Raw genomic sequence first — 18,861 nt, 5'->3', positions numbered from 1 at the left:
GTTCTAACATGTAAGCAATTTGATGACTATGTAAGTACTTTTATAATCACTGTTAAACATAACATAGGAAAACCCATGTAGGCAGTCTACAATTGAAGCTGACACGACTCTGCTTCAACAAACTTTGCTATGATGAGTTGGTGTCTAGGCTGTGGTTGGGTCTCAAGAAGGTGGGAAAATAGTAAAGAGAAACTATACGATATATGGAGACTATCTAGACATGCTGGGGATTTAAAAGGAAGGAGAGGTTCCATTTTAAATATTGTCAAGGAGCTTCATTAAGAATGGGAATAATAGGAGAGATTAAAGTACCACTGTGAACGAGACAGCAGGGTGAGTCCAGAGGAGGGTTTTCAGAGGATAAACTTCATCTCCAGACCTGATCCCTGAGCAGTCGTTCAGAGGAGTTTCCAAACAATATCAAAGTAAAAGTATAGCTTTCTGTAACATTTTAGTGCTGGTGAAAGGATTCACACCATGTTATTTAGTTCAGTGTAAAAGATATGACATGGAGTGCTACTGGTTGAGAGCTGTCAAGCACAGCACAGCCTGATTCTTACATCTCTGCATGGATGAATGGCCTTATTAAGGCTGTGGATCAGGCCAAACACATAACCTACACAAATGCTCCATCCACACACACATAAAAACACATAGACTCACACAGACATATACATACACCACACACACACACACACACACACACACACACACACACATTGCCATAAATCAAAGCCTTTTCCATATATATCCTGCAGTAGGTTATAGCAAAGTGATAAAGCCACTGCTATCAATTCTAAATATTAATTTTAGCTTTTGAGTCAGTAGACTTAGTGGTCTGTTAATCCACTTTAAATGTTTTATCTGATAATTGAAAGGTGTCAGGCCAGACACAGGAAGGCAATGAATGGCTACAGTGAAAGTAAAGTTAGCGCAGGATACTTTGGCACATTCCAACTTCTCACAATCATAAAGTTCTATGTGATCAACACATTCTAACTTGGAGTTGTAGAAAATTTTAGAAGTGAAGTAATATAGAGAAAAAGACAAGAAATAAGGGGAGCCATGAAATAACTGAAAAATTCATCCACTGCTGCAAACTATGATGACTGTACATGGAGTTGAGAACATTTAAGTTTAAAAAAGAATAAATATGCCAGTAAAATTTCAGTACTCTGTGTCAGACAGGATTTGACAGCTTTTTATAACATCTACAGCGTTATAAACTCTATTGTGTAAAAGTGCTCTATTGTGTTCTCTGTTTGGTTTTGTTATTGAGAAAATATACTGTTTATATAATATATACTATGATATAATATATCATATATTATATATATGTGCATATCTGAAGAAACAAGCTCCATCCCTCAACCCCCAAAAAAACACAGATTGTATTTACAAGTCAAGTATGTTGACCTCTATAAGCTGAGAGTCTACTATAGGAGTCATTTGAGTTGGAAGCATTCTAGCTTCATAATGAGATTTTATGCCAGAGAAACAGAAAAAAAAGAATTCTCCTATGTCTTTTCAAACTGTTCCAAGCAGTCATTGGTATTTCTTCTCTTGAGAACTCTTGGTTTAATTTCAAGGTTATTTTAATTGGTTGTTTATTTTCTTGTTTACTCTTTTATTGTTACTTTCTTTATATAATGTGGGCAGAGATCCTCTGACATTTATAGCTGGCAAAGACTTTCTTTCATTCTGTGGATAGTGTTTTCAATTGCCTGACCTCTTTTTCTGTACAGAAAATTTGGTTTGATGAGGTCATCTCTTTTGACTGTGGTCCTTATTTCCTGAGTGATCACAGTCCTATTCAGAGATTGTTTAGACAAACATGTTGATTTCACCCCAATTTGTTCTCTAGTAGTTTCTGAATTTGGGCCTTATGCTGAAGTTCATAATCCAATTGAAGATGATTTTTCTGCAAAATGATATATAAACATAAACTTTCATCCTTTTACTTCTAGATATCTAGTTTCCACAGCACTGTAGCTTTTAATTCTAATATATTTTTGAATGTCAAATGTCAGGTGACTGTAGTTGCAAGGAACTATATATTAGTCCTTGATTCTGTTCAATTGATCTGTTTCTCTTTTTCTGCCAATATCATGATGTTTTTATTTATATAATTCTATAGTATAATTTGAAAATGAGGTCTGGTGTTACCTTCAAGAGTATTCTTTTGGTTCACATTTGTTTGACTATCAGTATCCTTTTGTCATTCCATATGAATCACAGTATGTAAAGAATGGCCCTGGAATTTTGATAAGTGTCTCATTGAATCTGTAGATTGCCTTCTGTGGGATGGGTCCATATTTTTCTAGTCAACAAACATGGAAGATCTTTTTAACTTCTAGGGTCCATTTCTAACTATTGTAGTGTCCTAAAGTAGCCACTGGAGAGCTCATCATATCACAATGGATAACTCCAAATATGTGCTCATATGGATCTCCCTGATTATCACCATAAAAACGAACTAATAGAAGAAAAAGTGGGGAAGATCCTCGAACACATGGGCACTGGGAAAAATTTCCTGAACAAAACATCATTGGTTTATGCTCTAAAAATCAAGAATCAACAAATGGGACCTCATAAAACTGCAAAGCTTTTGTAATGCAAAGGACACTGTCATTAGGATAAAACGGCAATCAACAGATTGGAAAAAGATCTTTACTAATCCTACATCTGACAGAAGGCTAATATCCAATATATACAAAGAACTCAGGAAGGTAGACTCCAGGGAGCCAAATAACCCTATTAAAAATGGGATACAGAGCTAAACAAAGAATTCTCACCTGAGGAATACCAAAAATGTCTGACAAATACCTAAAGAATTGTTCAGCAGTTTTAAGTCATCAAGGAAATGCAAATCAAAACAATGCTGAGATTCTACCTCATACCAGTCAGAATGACTAAGATCAAATACTCAGGTGAAAACACATGCTGGTGAGGATGTGAAGAAAGAGGAAGACTCCTCCATTGTTGGTGGGATTGCAAGCTGGTACAACCACTCTAGAAATCAGTCTGGAGTTTCCTCAGAAAAATGGACATTGTACTACCTGAGGACCCAGCTATACCACTCCTGGGCATATACCTGTTGTTGTAAAAATATAAAAAAATAAAAAAGGTATAGTTGTCTTTTATCCCGCTAGGTCTGGCACCGCAGTGCCCCAAGATATCTGCTAAATATCTTGGCAGAAACACATCCTAACTCCGTGGAGGCCCAGACCAGTCGTCCCACACTCCATTACACTTAAATTACACATTAAAGAACACAACACAATAACCTTAGATTCAGTTAATAAGATATAATTGCCCACATAAACATACAAAGCCCGGTACCATCCATCCCTTAAAAACATTAATAACAACCTGTAAATACACAGAGCAGAATCTTAATGTCAGCTTCCATTGTCCTGCCACGACTTTTCTCTCTCCCTCTCCTGTCTTTTTCTTCTTTCCATTCCAGTCTCCTCCACTTCCTTCAAACTTCTCTCCCACCCATCCTTCCTTCTCCTCCAATGACAGGCTTCCTTCTATCCTGTACCTGCCCTTCACCTGTATTTTACAAATTCAATGGGGAGAAGGTTCTGGTGAAGTCACCTGATTCCTGAGTATATAACTAGGCAGCTGTCCTTGGGGCAGTGGAATTAGCATCAAAATACAGATAACTCCAGGGCAAACCACATTTCCCGTTTTTGTGTAGTTAAAAAGCCTTTTCACTTATATATAAATTGAGTACAATTATTATCATTCTACAATTTATAAAACATGTGATATACTCAACACCCAGTCCATTACTGTATTAGTTAAGCAGAACATTTAGTTATCCGTTCCAGCTTAAGAAAGGCTTAAAATCTATATTATATCTTAGCTAGCTTGTATACTATCTGATAACTATCCAATAAAATATGTATCTTCAGAGTTAAACAGCCTGATAGGCTATGAGACTGTAATCAGTCTTCAACCCTGTCTTTGAATGACCAAATATCTATACACCTAGGAAGCCTAACACGGCTTCCAGAACTGAGAGGTTGTAGAGATAAATAGAATCCACTAGCACAGTCCCCTGTTAGCAACATGTGAGCGCAAGTCCTCAGCCTTCTGGCCCAAAATCAACTGACAAACTCTTGAAATGCAGATTTTGAAGGGTTGGTCACCCTGTCTTGGCAGAGTTTATCAGTCAACTATTCTGCACAATTTGTCCTTTTTTGGACAGTATTAGTCTGCAGATGAAACAGGCGGTTTTGTCCAGTGACTGCCTAGCCACAAAGTATTGCCTCACCTGTAGGTAGAGATGTTCAAATTCTTCGTTAAATATGCCAAAGGGGAACTGTTAGGAGCAGATATGTCTCAACAAAAGATAAATAACTTTAAATCTCAAATTTTGTGAATTTCTGACATTTTTGAAAACCATCTATATCTACCTATATTAGACAGTCTGTACTGTTGTCTTTATATTTTAATAATGTCTTGAAAGTACTCTCACAAAGTCAACAATATGTTTGCTATTTGGCCCTTAACTCACATGTGTAATCAACTCAGAAGTTTGTAATGACATCTATAGAAGGACTGGCTCTCAACCTTGTACTTTTAAACTCTTTTAACAAATAAATTCTATATCAAAGCAAAGATATGATATTAGCTTAGTTACCAAATGAGATTATGACTGTACAACTCAATCTAGCTAATTCCTCTCTGTTAAATTACAACTAATTCTAAATTCCTCATAAAAACAACTTTAGAATAACCACTTTCAGCCCCACAAAGTCCAGGGAATTGGGGCGACGACACTTCTATAACTTTTTCAAGCTGTACATGGGCGTTGAGATATCCTTGGGGATAGGGAGTAGGAAGAATGAAGCAAATGCTGTAGCCAATGTGTCCTGACTGGACCCAGCTGAAAGTCCTTGACCAGGAATCCAAGTAGGCACACTCTGTAAAATACAGCTCTCAAGACAAAAGTTTAGAATTGAATTCTCTTTTTGTTTGATTCTCCTGCATTAATTTTTTCAGGTAGTCTACCTCTATCAAATCTGATCAGTATGACTCTGTGAGGTTTCCAGAGCCTAATCACACTTTTTAAAAACACAAAGACAAAATCTTTCTCCCAAAATACTGTGTTCCTTAGTCTGTAACCAGAAAATCTTGTATCTTGTACTCTCTCCCAGAGTAATTATATAACCATAAAACTCAAAGTCACACCCAGTATGAAGATTAAACAATTTTTTAAAAAGGAAGTAAGCTAAACAATGAGCCTGATAGGCTTTTGTACTCTGTGATATCAGGAAATTAGCCCAAGGTTCCTGTGGAGCCCATGTTAAGAGAATCTGAGCTTTCTGTTGTGGTAGATATAAAAAGTAACCACAAACCCTTGCTAGCCGGCATCAACAAGCCATATGGCCTTTAGCGGGGTAATTCTTAAAACAAGCCAAATACCTTCTATCAATTCCAATATCAATAAGCAACATATCAAACCAGGACCTTAGTCCAAAATATATCTATCTGTTAAGCTCTCTACCCAGAGCCACAGATTTTTATTTAACCTTAATAATTCTATAATATATGTCTGCATTTACTCCCTGGTGTTACAGACATTTATCACAACTCTCTATTTGGAGTTAGTGACCAGTTTTTCCCTATCTAAGTTCTGAACCATAGATGAAAATCCCCATGTGATTCAAGTAATCTCTTTACTCTCCTTGAAACAAACTTAAATACCTTCTATCAATTCTAAAACCAATAAGCAACTTAAAACTCAGGACTTTAGCCCAAAATATATCCATCTGTTAAACTCTCTAACCAGAGCCACAGATTTTTCTTTAACCTTAATAATTTCTATAATATATAAATCTGCATTCACTCTGCCTGGTGTTACAGACATTCATCACAACTCTCTACTTGGAATTAGTGACTAATTTTTCCCTAAGTAAGTTCTGAACAGTGGATGAAAATCTCCAGCTGATTCAGGTAATCTCTTTACTCTCTTCTTTCTAAAAACAAACTTAATCACCTTTTAATAATATCTGTAATTAAGAAGTAGCTTGTCTAACTAGGATTTCAAACCAAAATTCCTGTGGAGCCCATGTTAAATATAATATGAGTATTCTCAAAGACTTTCTAAACAACTTTCTTTAAAAAGCAGCTTTTAATCTCTAACTCTCTGAGCTGCCATTACTTATCACATAGCCTGGGACCGACAGCCTGCCAGCCAAGGATACTTCCCTGTTTCTTTGTTAAATTCCCGCGCTTGAGATATCACATGACTTAAAATGGCGCTGGCCTCCTCTTACTTAGAAAATAAAACCTTTCTCTCAACTCTTAGGATTACTAGTGGATTCTTGCCCATCACATTGGTTCACCATTTGTTGTTGTAAAAATATAAAAAATAAAAAAGTATCGGTGGTGATGGGGGTAGGAAAAATGAAGCAAATGCTGTAGCCAATGTGTCCTGACTGGACCCAGCTGAAAGTCCTTGACCAGGAATCCAAGTAGGCACACTCTGTAAAATACAACTCTCAAGACAAAAGTTTAGAATTGAAATCTCTTTTTGTTTGATTCTCCTGCATTAATTTTTTCAGGCAGTCTACCTCTATCAAATCTGATTAGTATGACTCTTTGAGGTTTCCAGAACCTAATCACACTTTTTAAAAACACAAAGACAAAATCTTTCTCCCAAAATACTGTGTTCCTTAGTCTGTAACCAGAAAATCTTGTATCTTGTACTCTCTCCCAGAGTAATTATATAACCATAAAACTCAAAGTCACACCCAGTATGAAGATTAAATTGTATTCAATTTATATATGTGAAAAGGCTTTTTAACTGGACAAAAAGGGGGAATATTGTGGTTTGCCCTGGAGTTTTCTGTATTTTGATGCTAATTCCACTGCCCCAAGGACAGCTGCCTAGTTAGTCTTCTATTCAGGAATCAGGTGACTTCACCAGAACCTTCTCCCCATTGAATTTGTAAAATACAGGTGAGGGGCAGGTACAGGATAGAAGGAGGCCTGTCATTGGAGGAGAAGGAAGGATGGGAGGGAGAGAAGTTTGAAGGAAGAGGAAGAGATTGGAATGGAGAGGAGAAGAGACAGGTGGGAGAGGGAGAGAGAGAAGCCGTGGCAGGACAATGGAGGCTGGCATTAAGATTCCACTCTGTATTTACAGGTTATTAATGTTTTTAAGGTATGGATGGTACTAGGCCTTGTATGTTTATGTGGACAATTATATCTTGCCAATTGGGTCAAAGATTATTGTGTTGTGTGTTCTTGTGTGTGACGGTTTGAGTGTAGGAAAGTATGCCGTGGCTGGAGACACTGGACTGCCGCCAAGGAATTGGGATGTGTTTCAGCCCACAGATCTAGCAGATATCTTGGGGCACCACAGTGCCAGACCTAGCGAGGTAAAAGACAACCATACTTTTTAAAAATTTTTTATATTTTTACAACAACATATACCCAAAAGATGCTCCAAAATACAACAAAGACACATGTTCCACTATGTTCATAGCAGCCTTATTTATAATAGCCATTAGCTGGAAAGAACACAGATGTCCTTCAACAGAGGAATGGATACAGAAAATGTATACCTACACAATGGAGTACTACTCAGCTATACAAAACAACAATGGCTTAATGAAATTCATAGGCAAATGGATGGAACTAGAAATTATCATCCTGAATGAGGTAACCCAATCACAAAGAAAAATCAAAACCAAACAAACAAAAAAGCACATGGTATGCAATCAGTAAAAAGTGGGTATTAGCCCAAAAGTTCGAATTACCCAACATACAATCCACAGACCACATGAAGTTCAAGAAGAAGGACGACCAAAGATTGGATGCTTCAGTCCTTCTTAAAAGGGGGAACAAAAATACTCATAAGAGGGGATATGGAGACAAAGTTTGGAGCAGAGACTGAAGGAATGACCATCCAGAGACTGCCCCACCTGGGGATCCAGCCCATATGCATATAGTCACCAAACCTAGACAATATTGCTGATATTAAGAAGTGCATGCTGACAGGAGCCTGATATAGCTGTCTTCTGAGAGGCTCAGCTAGAGCATGAGAAATACAGAGGCAAATGCTAGCAGAAAACCTTTGAAATGAGAACGGGGTCACTGTTGGAGGAATTGGAAGGAGCTGAAGTTGTTTGCAACCCCATACGAATAATAATACTAATCAACCAGAGTTCCTAGGGACTAATCCCCTATGCCAAGAGTACACATGGACAGACCCATGGCTCCAGCTGCATACATAGCAGAGGATGGCCTTGTTAGGCACGGATGGAAGGAGAAGTTCTTGGTCCTGCCAAGGGGAATGTCAGGGTGTGGAGACAGGAAGAGGGGTTTTGGGGGAGGGGGAACACCCTTAAAGAAGAAGGGGAGGGGGATGTAATAGGGTGCTAATGACTGGGAAACTGTGAAAGGGAATAACATTTGAGATGTAAATTAAAATAACCAGTAAAACAACCTAATACATTAAAGTGATAAGGGGATGTTTGGGTTTGGGGCTAGGAGAGTTGATAGGGGAAGTAGGGAGATAGAAGAGAGTGACAGTAAGATTAATTGGAATGCATTACATGTCTGTATAAAAATACCAAAGGATACAATTAATAAAAGCATGCAAAGAACAACTCCCTTAAAAAGTTGTATATTGAAGGAAAAAGCATAGTAGAGGACATGATGTCAGAATAAGATTTCCTAGGCAATCGATGAAATCGTAGAGATGTTGACTCTTTCACAGATGGAGACTTTTTCCTAGAGTTTAAGCAGCTAGTTTAAGGCTATCACATTTTGCTATGTATAGAATTATTGGCCAATATCCTAGAAATAGACCAGTGTCTCACCACTGAGTAATATGCTGCATATCTGTAAATATAGCATAGCCGGTTATCTATTAACTTATAAGTCCTAACCAACAAACAGTTAAGGAACCCCAACAACTGGAGCGAGGGCTCTCCCTAAAGCTGTGTCCTGTATGTAGAATACATGCCCTTAACTGGGCTGCCTTGTCCGGTGCAAGATGCATCTAGTAATGCAGAGACTTGGTGTGCCTGAGTGGAGAGGTACCTGGAGGCAGGGGACCTCTACCCTCTCCAAGGAGAAGGGGAGGGAGGATGGGGGAGGGATTGTGTGTGTGTTGGGGGGGACTGGGAAGGGTGGCTGCAATCAGAATGTAAATTGACTAAAAAAGAAAACAGAAAAAGGGGGCTCATCTTTGATTTGAAGGAAATCTATAGTTCAACATGATGTAGTAGAAATTTTAGAGCTTCTCCAAGATTATGCCCCATTGGTGGCTAGAAATTTCCTCTAGGTATTGCGAATCAGGCCCTCCCATTCACTCCAGAGAAAAGTTCTTACTCCATTCTCTCATTGCTAACATTTGCCTTCTGGCATTGAAGTCTACTTCAGGAAATAACATCCAATTTAACAGAGAGATTTTGAAAACCTATAATCTACTTGTTTTTTGTATTTCGTTTTAGAAATTAAGCATAATCTCTGCTTGTGAATATATATTATTTATTTTTTACTAGAGATTGAACTCAGGGAATTAAGTATGTTAGGAAAGCACTCCTGGAATGGATGCCTAGGTTCCTCCTGTTCTTTCTTGCTTGCTTGCTCTTCTATGGTTTGTGTGGTTCATGCAGGTGTGTTTGCATGTGCAAGTGCATGTGGAGAAAGAAAAGGGCTTCAGTGTTTTGAGACAGAGTCTCTCACTGAATCTGAAGCATTGTTTTAGCTGGGCTAATTGGCCAAAGAGCTTTCTGGATTGTCTTCCTTTAGTTCTAAAATGCTGTGATTACAGGCATTAGTAGTCCTGACTAGATTTTTACACTGGTCTTGCAAATATAAACTCAGGTTCTCTTATTTATGCAGCAAGTGGTCTTATCCATTGAGCCATCACTGAATTCAGACAGTAATATTTTTATTGAAAATAATTTTTCATACATTTTCTGAATACAGTTTTCCCTACTCCAACTTCCCCAGGTCCCACTTTCTTCTTTACCCATCAAAGTCCACACTCTTTCCTTATCTTGATCATTGGAATATAAACATCTTCACAATAATAATAAAATAAGATACGATAAAATTAAATCAGCCAAATCAGAAAAGGATGTAATAAAACAAACAGTAGAAAAGAACTCAAGAAACACATGTAGACACAGTAACACACATGTTAACATGTACAGAAATGCCATAAAAACACAAAACTAGAAACATTATATATACAAAAATAACATGTAAGTTAAAAAAATAAAATGATAAAGGAAAGAATAAAGTCCTGACAGAGCATTTTGAGATAAAGAATCTTCAAAAATGTCATTGAGTTAGTTTTGCATTTGCCATTTTCTGAGGGCATGGAGCCTGGCCTTAAGAGTGGTTCATATACACAGTGATACTGCCTTGGAGAAAAGTAATTTTTCTTTTGAGAGTAATTCCCAGTTTGAGATAGCCTCTGGGTTAGGTTTGGGAGATTTTGTCCACTTTCCTTCTCATGCCTATCTAGGGACCCCTATGTGCATGCTGTCACTGTCTCTGTGAGTTCGTATGTATTTTGGCCCAGCTGGGTTTCCTTAGTGTTCTCCAGCCCTTTTGCATACTACATTCTTCTTGCCTTCCATTTTCTCGTGTTCCTAGAACCCTGAGGATAGGAATTTTATAGAAGTGTTTTATTCAGGACTGAGTTTCCAAGGTCTCTCAATCTCTTGTGAGTCTCTATTCCTATCTACAGCAAGAGAAAGCTTCTCTGCTGATGTTGAGCAAGGAACACATCTATGAGTAAAGTAAAATATTATTGGGACTCATTATATTATTGTGTCCCTTTAATAGAACAGTAATATTTGGTTTTCCATTAGTCTCTGGCTTATCTAGTCTCCAGGTGTTGGTTACTTGAGTAGTGTCTGAAATGGATTCCTATTCATGGAGTCGCCTTAAATTCAATCTGATATTGGTTTGTTAGTCCTATTAGCTTTGTAGACTCTGAGCTAATGCATTTTGTGAGCATAATAGATTGAAGGGTTTGTAGCTGTGTTGGAGTTACCTTTTTCCTTTGGTTACTGTGCACAGTGTCTTCCAGTATTATGAACAAGTCAGTGGGGGTGAAGGTTCTAAGTAGGCAATCACTTGGCTTTCACCATGTTGATTGAATTATGGAGTGTGGTCTTCAACAATAAGACATGCCATCAGTTTGTGGAGAGCAACCAATAGAACTAGCAGTAACCAGGGATTGTTTGACAATTCCCATAGAGACTCTTTGGTTAAAAATTCACTCACAAGTATCCAGTTCTAGAACTGAAAACTTCATTTGGTGATGAGAGTTATCTAGTTATCTAGTTGGCACTGCATATCACCCATTTTGGGATGATTCTATTTAGATCAGTTTCATATATGAATATATTTTAGAAAACCTTTACAGTATGTTTTTTTCTGTGACCTTCAAATCTCCCTTTGTTTAGTTCTCTCTCTCTATGTACCCTTGCTCACCAACTCTTTACAGCCCTTCCCATTTTATCTTTCCATTCCAGCACCACCCTCCTTCCACCCATAACCATCTGTTCTATTTTTCCTTCCAAGGACAGTTTAGTCAACCCCCCCAATAACTTACTCTATACCTAACATTGGTGGTTATACATCCACATGTAAGTGAATAAACACTATATCTATTGGGGTCTAGATTACTTTATGAGATAATTTTTGTAGCTTCATCCATTTAACTGTTAATTTCATAATTTCATTTTAAACTGCTTAGTAATAACACATTAAAATGTATCACATTATAAATGTTATACATTCATCTAGTGATGAATATGTACTTTGTTTCCAATTTCTGATTATTATGAATAAACCACCAATGATCATGGCAAGCAAGTGTCTCTGTAGTAGAATTTGGAGTCCTTTTGGTGTATGGCCAATAGTTATATAGCTAAAATTTGAGGGAGACTGAGGCTCATCTTCCTGAGGCACCACACACTTATTTTCATAGTAGCTCCACAAGTTTGCACTCCCACCAGCAGTCAATGACTATTTCCCTTACTCCTCATTCTGGCAGCATGAGCTGTCATTTGCTTTGTTGATCTTGGTCATTCTGACTGGTATAAGATGAAGTCTCAAAGAAGTTTTTGTTTGTATTTCCCTGATAGCAAAGGTATTGAATATTTCTTTGGTGTTTCTGACTGATTTGTATTTCTTCTTATGGGGACATTTGCCTTCATTTGAAACTATCTATGGCAACTCAAAAGTGATTTTTATTCAGTAAAATTCAAACAGTATAACAAGGAATTTTAGAGAATGTAAGGTATTTACTTTTAGAATTCTGCTAACTTACTGTCTACTCCCTAAAGTAGCATATAAACCAGTATGACCATGAAATTTCCTTAGTTTATAAATGTTAGAGAAGTGTTGGTGCTAATATTATGAGATAATGTATATATAATATACAGCAGAGGAACCAGCACACTTAAGCATGCAGTAATATTAGATGTTAGCAGTAGAGTTTACTGTTGTTTTTCCATATATGGTTCACTTAACTTCTAAACTGTTTCCAAATAAATAAATGACCTAATCTATTTTCAAGACGTAATTTGTGTCTGTTTTGTTTGTTTATTTTGTTCCCCATTTTCTTTTTAAAGGTGAATATTGCATTTTAATTTCCTGTTTCTTCTGCTTTCAAAAACTTCTCAACACAAAAATTTGGGGAAATGAACTAGAAATAGTTGGAACAATTACTATTTTCTACATTTATTGGAGGACTGAAGTGTACAATAAGCCACAGAAAAATGAATATGATTGTGGTGACTACTTTTAAGATGTTTCTAGTTTATAATTGGGGAACAACAATTAAAAAATTATTCTATGTTGCAAAACCACTGATAATTGGTATGTTGTATGGAAAGGGAAAGACAGTTGTTGGTTTGAAAATTTTCCTTGAATTATATAACATTTTCAATGTTTAGAAGTTGTAACATATGATCAAATTGTGTGTGCTGAAAACAAACACATTAAATTCTAAACTTAGGGTACAGTTGAGTAAAACTATAACTGTGTTAGTGATGAAGAAAATGGAAGCACTAAGAAAGAATGCTATCCAAATGTTAATTTGTTGTCAGATTATGCATTTTTACTACTGACAGTAAAGTAAAACTCTATGTAAAGTGTTTATGTATTATGAAATATTATTATTTTTCCTTGTTCAGAAAATCTGATCTACAGATAGACCAGAAGATATCCCAACCTGTTAAATCACACAATATATCTCTGTATCTCAGTGAAGCGCGTGGTGGTCCTTGTATTAATGAAGGCGAACTCTCTGAATCAAAGTTCCAGAAGTTCTTAGATATCTTAAAGAAGCTGTGAGTATTCTTAATGGAGCAACTTATTTTGCTGAAGGCTATTGTGATTAGTTGTTCCCAGTTGGTCACTTGAAAATGCATGTGAATTATTCATGACTTAGCATGAGTGATGGGTTCAGGAGAGGAATGCATAGAGACTGTTCTATGACTACAACCTCCATGAACTCCATATTCATGGCAAGCTGTGGATAGCTACCGTTTTTTAGTTTCATATGGCAAGAAAACCATGTAATCTATTCTGATGTTAAGTAAAAAAAAAACTATGCTAATGGTTTCATTCGTTTTTGAATACTCGATGGCTTTTCACAGAACTTAAACTGTCTTTTCCATCACACAGCCTTTAAATACATTTAACTTTTATGAGCATTTTTGTCTTGTGATTGGGGCAGCACTGCTTAATGGTAGAAAGAAGAGAAGAAAGGAGAGGGAAGAAACACAAGGACAGGGAAGAAAATGAGATTATAATATAATTACATCATCTAACACTTCTTCCTTCCTCTAACTTTTCCCATACAACTCTCCTAACTCTTTCAAATTCATGGCCTCCTTTTAATTGCTTAATTGTTGTTATATACCTATGTGTTCATATATTATATATATATATATATGTATGTATATATAGTATGTGCTGAAATAAGTCTTTGAGCTTCTATAAAATGTGTCTTTTCTCCTTGCCTGCTTGATACTAGTGCATTATTATTGGTGTTATATATTAAATTATTATATCCTTAGTGGCTTAAATAATGTGCATTTTGACATCTTTGTGTGTGTGTGTGTGTGTGTGTGTGTGTGTGTGTGTGTGTTTGTGTCCATGTGTTACTTTTAGATTTTACTATCTTTAGGCATAGTGTATCTACTCTGCTTAATATGTCAAAGTACCCACCAAGGTGTCCAGTGAGCTGTTCATTTCTGGAAGAAAATGTCCTCTCCCATGGTCATGGTGCTGGCAGGATTTTAAATTCCTTTTAGTTAAAGGACTAATATCTTCACTTTCTTGCTAGCTCTCAGTAGGGACATTCATCTTAGACACACCATATATTCTCACAATGAAAAATTGTGCAGCCCACTCCCACAACTGTTGGTATATTCTCAGTGAAGTATAATGTCTGATTCTACATATAAACTCAAAAACAAGTGGATAGGTAGTTTTCCTAAGGGTGTTAGCCATATTTAGTAACATGAATACTTTTATGTTAATCACATTTGCAATGGAATTTCATGCTTTAAGTGCAAAACACAAACACGATTCAACTAAATTCTAATTATTGATGAATAAGTTGTCAGGTCGGTAGTCTATTTATTTCTTATTTAATGAACCATGGTCATACTGGTTTATATGCTACTTTAGGGAGTAGACAGTAAGTTAGCAGAATTCTAAAAGTAAATACCTTACATTCTCTAAAATTCCTTGTTATACTGTTTGAATTTTACTGAATAAAAATCACTTTTGAGTTGCCATAGATAGTTTCAAATGAAGTCAAATGTTCCTGAGAATATTAAGAATCTATTGAATATTGATAATTCAGCATGATATTTACTCACATTGGCTTTATCATAACTTCCTTACAATCCAGTAGTTCTGAATTTAGCACTGATGATGTACGGTGGCTTTGAAACATTAAAGTCAACAGCAGACATCACATCACTGAGCCGGCATAACTCAGTACCTATTTGAGAACTAAAAGGTTCAGCATCAGTAAGTTGATTGTCACACTGATGGTGTGAAAGAATTGGAAGGAGAGAGAAGTGGCTTTGGAGACTTTACGTTAAAGTTTGCTTTCTAAAGCATTTCATATTGACTATAAATTCATTCTGTGTGGTGATTAAGGCACTGAACTCCGTATTAAGAACTAGAACTGGGTAATTAAAACAACAATAAGCAAAAGCAGGAGTGAGGAAACCAGAGAAAGGCACGGCAATGTAAGTTCATTCTGAGGATGGTAATTCTGAAACGCTACTTTTGACTGATGGCTACTAGGACATCAGCTGGCTCTTTTGTCTATCCATTCCTTGACAAGTCTTAAAGGGGCAGTGTATCTCATGAATACTCTTCCTGGCATAATTGCCAAAGGGAACACTTCCAAAGAAAATACTTTTCAGGAAGAGTAAGCATTGAACAATAGATGCAGCCAGAAGCTGTGAACAGTTTTGAACTTTCAAACAGTTTTAGACACTATGGATAAGAAATTTCACCCATTTATGTATAAACTCAAAACAAAATTTTGTGTTTCTTCTCGTAATTTGTCCAGCATTGGAACTTCAGGCACATCAGCATTTTGCTTTTTGTGGAACTTATATTCTTAACTATAAGTGATAAAGCACACTACTCAGTGGCTAGGGCCTAAGAGAATGCTACTCAAGCCTCAGCAGATGGAGTTTGGTGGGAACAATCAGTGACATTTTCTCTGATGGGTGACAAGATGGGATTTTGTATGAAATAAGAAGGTCATAGCCAAATGTCTCACATAAGTATTCTGTGCTAAGAAGCCTGGTGATGTCAGTCAACAGCAAGGTTTCTAGCACAATGTCAGTAAGAATGACACATTTCTGAAAAGTGCACAAGAGAGGAGGGCTGGGGAGAAGGGAGAGGCCTCAGAAGGACTCCGGAACCAGCTCAGGGATCATTACAGGATTTAGTACTGGTGGGTTGGAAACAATCCATGTCTTTGTAGTCAAACTGTGATTGTCATGAGGAGATTCAGGGTAGGTTGTCCATCTGTGTTACTGACTAGAACACCACCAGCATCTAAAAGACAATTATGAAATTCTTGTAAAAAACAATTTGCTTGTTTCAAATCTGCTACCCTTTTGAAAAAGTGACCTATATGAGTTGGGTTATGGTACACAGAGTGCGAGATGCAAGGAACTAAAAAAATAAAATAAAATAAAGTGAAAGCAGCTGGAGATCCTTCGAAAAAAACTTGGCCCAGTTGTTATCTCTTCTACTTTCTCCAATTAAAGATGCTTCCTTCGTGGGAACGCAGCATCTAAAGATCATTAAGTTTCAGCAGAGCAGTGATGCAAAGCCACTTCTCCGGAAGGACTCAGAGGACCCACTCCCCGAAAGAAATCAGTCTATTTGCTTCTTAGAATTGGGCTGTGTAAAATCCAAATGCAGCATGGATCTCCTACTGTGCTTTCCAGTGAAGTAGCTCATAAGACGAGGAACCACATTCTGGGATTACATTTCTGGGCTCTGTGCCAACCAGAGTAACACGCTATAGAGCTATCAATTCTGCAGAAGATCCACACTTGGAGGAAAGCTGCCTGGAAACAGGCTGGGAAGATTCTCATCTAGAAAAAAAGAATCTTCATTTGAAGCTGGGTTTATAAAGGTTAGTTGCTTTGTCAGAATAGATATTTCCGACAGGAACCATGATCATACATGGTACAGGAATGTGATTAAAAGAAGACAGTTACTTGAGATGAGTTAAAAAAAAGAACATAAATGTAAACCTTGTCATCATGTAGACATTAGGAAAGAGAATGGTACTGGGTGTTGGTCTGTTGGTAGCAGTAAGGGTCACAGTTTCACTTTGGGGGTACTCACTGCATTCATCAGAAGAAACTAGGGAATGAAGCAGACTGCTATGAACATTAGCTGTGCAATCTTTAGAAAAATTCCTCCTCTTAATATTCGGTTCACTAATCTATACACTAGGGATAAACTCGTGTTATCATTATTGTTAAACCCAAATGAATCAAAATTGCTTTGTATGCACTTCAAATGAATGAATTAAAGAAGTTTGCTACCATCTCTAAATAATTCTTTCCGTACAAAAGAATATATCAATACCCTTTGATATATGAACAAATAATCACTGTTACTTATTTATTATATATCTGTATTAGCTTACAAAGAAGCCCATAACATTTTCATGCTACAATTTAAAACGTTTCATATTACAGTTGTTCACATATTAATGTGCTTTTAAAAATGTATCTTTCTACCAATCTTCTGTAGTTTAGAAATAAACAAGGACTTCTACTATATTTCTACTAACACACTTTTACTGTATTAATATATTATCTAACAATATATTTTAAAATAAACCTTGGCTTTCTTGGTTTGGGTGACTCATTTTTTTTTATATATTTCAAGATGAATTTTCAAAGAAATGTTTTTAAAGCATAAATATAATAGAAACACACATGAGGCAACTGTGACATCAAATTCTTCTGGCCTTACTGGAATATTTTGATTTATATTTTGCTACAGATCTAATAACACATAAGAACAAAGAGTTTTGAGTACAGATATTTTAAAAACTGTCTAAATTACAAACACAGATGATTTCTTAAAAATGTAATTTCTAACAAAATTTTAATTACCTCCTCAATGTACTTACTAAATTCTCACAAATATTTTGTCATCTCGTGAGCCAGTCCTAACTTTTCAAATGGTTTTAGCTTACATACATACAACTGGGTTTACAAATATGGGCATGCAGTTTTACTATAAGGAGTCATTGTGAAATGCAAAATAATTTTAGAAAGACTTAGAAAATGAAAAGCAGATCATATCAAACCTAGAAAATCATGTGTCTTATAGATATTTCTAGTAGAGTATGGGTCTACATGGCCATTTTGTAGTCAAATTCTATAATTATCTACAGAGAGGTTTTTTTTTTTTTTTTTCCGGAGCTGGGGACCGAATGCAGAGAGGTTTTAACAGTTTGGTTGTCTTTAATAACTTACAAAGTAACCTTATTTGTCCTCTGTCTCTTTTATCCACTATTTGTTCTTTGTGTCCTTATGTACTCAAGGGTTACTGGTTCTATAAGATTTGCTTTACAAGTCTTAGTATGCATAAGAGATCAGACAGTGGTTCCAATGTGTAGTTCCCTCATGTGTTTCCATTATCTATGGATGATCCATTATTTGGCTATTGTAGACTGTGCTTCAAGGAACACAGATGTGCCAGTGTCTCTGTGGTATGTTATTATTATAGAAAAAGATGTGGCGGGGAGTTTTGGTTTATAGTTATTTGAGGAAATACAATACTGATTTTCCTGGTCTGTATGGGTTTGCATTCTGCAAGTAGTCTATAAGGTTTTTGTTTGCCCATATTCTCACCAGTATTTACTGCTACTCATTAATGAGATCCATTCTGAGGAAGTAGAACCTTAGTACACATCTCTCTGGCCCAGGATGTTGAACAATTTTTAATATGCTTATTGGCTATTTTTATTTCATTTCAGGGGTGCAAGTATAGTTCAAAAATTCATAAACAGGATCAATTACATTAACAAGAATCAAGGGAAGATAATACATGTTCAAATCCATAGATGCAGAAAAAGCTGCTGATAAAGTCTAATATCTTTCCATGATGAAAGTTATGAAGAACCTAGGAGTAGAATCAACATACTTCCACACAGTAAAGGTGACCCATTATAACAGCATTATAACAACCAGGGGAAGAACTGAAATCATCCGCATCTTTCCTGGTCAGGCTTTGGCAGAACCTCTGGGAAGACAGCTATATCAGTCTCCTTTCAACAAGCATTTCTTG

At 36.5% G+C, this 18,861-nt stretch overlaps 1 protein-coding gene across 12 annotated transcripts in view; it reads left to right on the top strand.

Moving 5' to 3' along the window:
- The window catches only part of Cnbd1 (cyclic nucleotide binding domain containing 1), a 373,043-nt gene that overhangs the window by 50,199 nt on the left and 303,983 nt on the right, over positions 1-18,861 (top strand). For 9 of the 12 annotated variants that reach the window (XR_010051716.1, XR_010051715.1, XR_010051717.1 and 6 more), the window contains exon 4: positions 13,194-13,349. The exons of the other annotated variants lie outside the window; for them this stretch is intronic. Coding sequence is in view for 4 of the 9 variants with exons in the window: in XM_063261273.1 (XP_063117343.1) it covers positions 13,194-13,349 (156 nt within the window). In the remaining 5 variants the exon portion in view is untranslated. The remainder of the gene's footprint in view (positions 1-13,193; positions 13,350-18,861) is intronic. 12 annotated transcript variants of the gene reach the window in all.

The sequence above is a fragment of the Rattus norvegicus genome, chromosome 5, assembly GCF_036323735.1.
Source record: "Rattus norvegicus strain BN/NHsdMcwi chromosome 5, GRCr8, whole genome shotgun sequence".
NCBI classification, from domain to species: Eukaryota; Metazoa; Chordata; class Mammalia; order Rodentia; family Muridae; genus Rattus; species Rattus norvegicus.
The sequence above is the reverse complement of the archived record's forward strand: the minus strand, read 5'-3'. Positions and strand labels throughout refer to the sequence as shown.